Source organism: Physeter macrocephalus, unplaced genomic scaffold (assembly GCF_002837175.3).
Source record: "Physeter macrocephalus isolate SW-GA unplaced genomic scaffold, ASM283717v5 random_767, whole genome shotgun sequence".
Classification (NCBI taxonomy): Eukaryota; Metazoa; Chordata; class Mammalia; order Artiodactyla; family Physeteridae; genus Physeter; species Physeter macrocephalus.
The window spans coordinates 139-2049 of record NW_021146053.1 but is presented as its reverse complement, the minus strand read 5'-3'; the positions used below and the strand labels follow the sequence as shown (position 1 = coordinate 2049).

At 55.2% G+C, this 1911-nt stretch overlaps 1 protein-coding gene across 1 annotated transcript in view; it reads right to left on the bottom strand.

The window, feature by feature from the left end:
- CAPG (capping actin protein, gelsolin like) overlaps positions 1 to 1347 on the bottom strand; it is a 7053-nt gene extending 5706 nt beyond the window's left edge. Inside the window, exons 1-4 of the mRNA XM_028486261.2 lie at positions 1290 to 1347; positions 955 to 1127; positions 693 to 847; positions 335 to 502 (exon numbers count right to left, since the gene is read on the bottom strand). Of these exons, the coding sequence (XP_028342062.1) occupies positions 335 to 502; positions 693 to 847; positions 955 to 1127; positions 1290 to 1312 (519 nt within the window). The 5' untranslated portion in view covers positions 1313 to 1347. The remainder of the gene's footprint in view (positions 1 to 334; positions 503 to 692; positions 848 to 954; positions 1128 to 1289) is intronic.
- Between the last annotated feature and the right edge of the window lie 564 nt (positions 1348 to 1911).

The window sequence follows — 1911 nt, the reverse complement described above, 5'->3', positions numbered from 1 at the left end:
GATGAAAAGTGGCCCCCGCTCGCCGCAACTAGAGAAAGCCCTCGCACAGAAACGAAGACCCAACACAGCCAAAAATAAATAAATAAATAAATTTAAATCATATGGGCTTCTAAGAAGACCTCTGCTTAAAAAAAAAAAAAAAAACAACAACAACATAATGCCAGGGAGCTCCCTGGCGGTCCAGTGGTTAGGACTCAGCGCTTTCACTGCTGTGGCCCCGGGTTCAATCCCGGTTGGGGAACTAAGATCCCGGAAGCCACGGCCAAAACACACACACACACACACACACACGGTGCCAACACAGGTGGGTGCTCAGTCAACCCTGCCTACCCACCTGGCCCAGGTCCAGGATGAAGCAGTCCCCTGTGTTGAAGCTGTCCCAGCTCAGCACCCGCTCAGTGGCACGGATGTTCTTCTTGCCCTTCACCTGGTAGAGTTTCCGGATGGCAGCTGGGGTGGCCCCTGGCGAGGTCTTGTGAAATGCTGACTCCACGCCGCCTTCCTGCAGTCCAGATGGCCAGCCTGAATGGAGGCCCAAGCGCCCCACACCCCATCCCACTGGGAGGCAGGCAGAAAGGTGGGGCGGACCCAGCCCCGCGTGGGCCTGGGACTTTTGCAGGGTAAGGACCAGCCGGAAGGGGTCCCGACTCTGAGAGCAGCCGCAGGTTGGGGTACGGGAGGTGGGCTCTGACCTGGTACTTAAGGCCACGTGGGAAGTAGCTCATGAAGAGGTCGGACTCATTGCCCTGCACTTCTCGGTGCTGCACAGGCCGCTCCCCAAGCAGGGTGTTGAGGTGCACGGCCAGCACGGCGCAGGCCCCCTGCTCATCCCGGGACGACTGCTGGCCTGGGGCGAGTGGGAGGCGGCCGGGCACGGCCCGTGAGACCCTTGCCAGCCCCGACCCCTGCCCGGGCCAGTCCCCCCACCAGTCCTGCCAGCCCTCTCTTACTTACCTATCCACAGGTGCAGGTGGGAGAGCTCTTCCGGGCCATTGTGCAGCACTAGGTAGGAGTCTCCCGAGAAGAAGACGCCCTGGTTCTCGGGGGCCACGGGCACCGGCTTCAGCTTCTCCACCCGCCATATGTGCAGGCCGGGATCCTGCACCGAGGCTGGGAACGGAGAGCCACTGCGGGAGGGGGAAGGGTTGGTGGTGGCCGAGGCCCACGAGTGGTGGAGGAGACGAGCAGAGAGACCTGGGCAGGCCTGGGGACTGCGGTGTCGGGGTGAGGAGGGGCAGCCCTTGGAAGAGAAGAGGGGAGGGGTGAAGGGAACGGGGTGCATAGCCTACCTCTGGGGGATGGGTGAGTACATGCTGTCTCCGGATCTGGAAAGACAGGAGAAGCCATTATTATTACAAATGTCATGACAACCAGCCTTCACGTTGGTCTGGGGAGGTCCTTCCGGGTGGCCAAGTGCTTTCATACTCAATTAATTCATCTCCAAGAGCTCAAGAGGAGATTATCCCTGGCTCCATTATGCGGGCAAAGAAACTCAGGCTCAGAGAGTCTAAGTCCCAAATCACACAGTGACTAGTGAAAACCACTAGGAATCTCTGGCCCTGGGCCGGTGTCTTCCCCTTGCTGTGACCTCTTCTGCTTCCAGACCCCTAACTCTGGGCATTGCATGAGGCTGGGATACATCTCTCTAAGCAATAACTGCTTATATTTGAAAAGTCTAAAGTCAATGACTTAAAATCAATAAACCAAAAACCAAAACAATAGAGAAAATCAATGAAGCTGGTTTGGGGACATATCAATAAAATTGATGACCCTTTAGACAAACTGATTAAGAAAAGATGCAAATTTCCAATATAGAAACAAAAGAGATGACCATCACTACAGATTCTACAAGTATTACAAGGATAGAGAGAATATTACAAACTTTATGCCAATACATTTTACAACTTACAT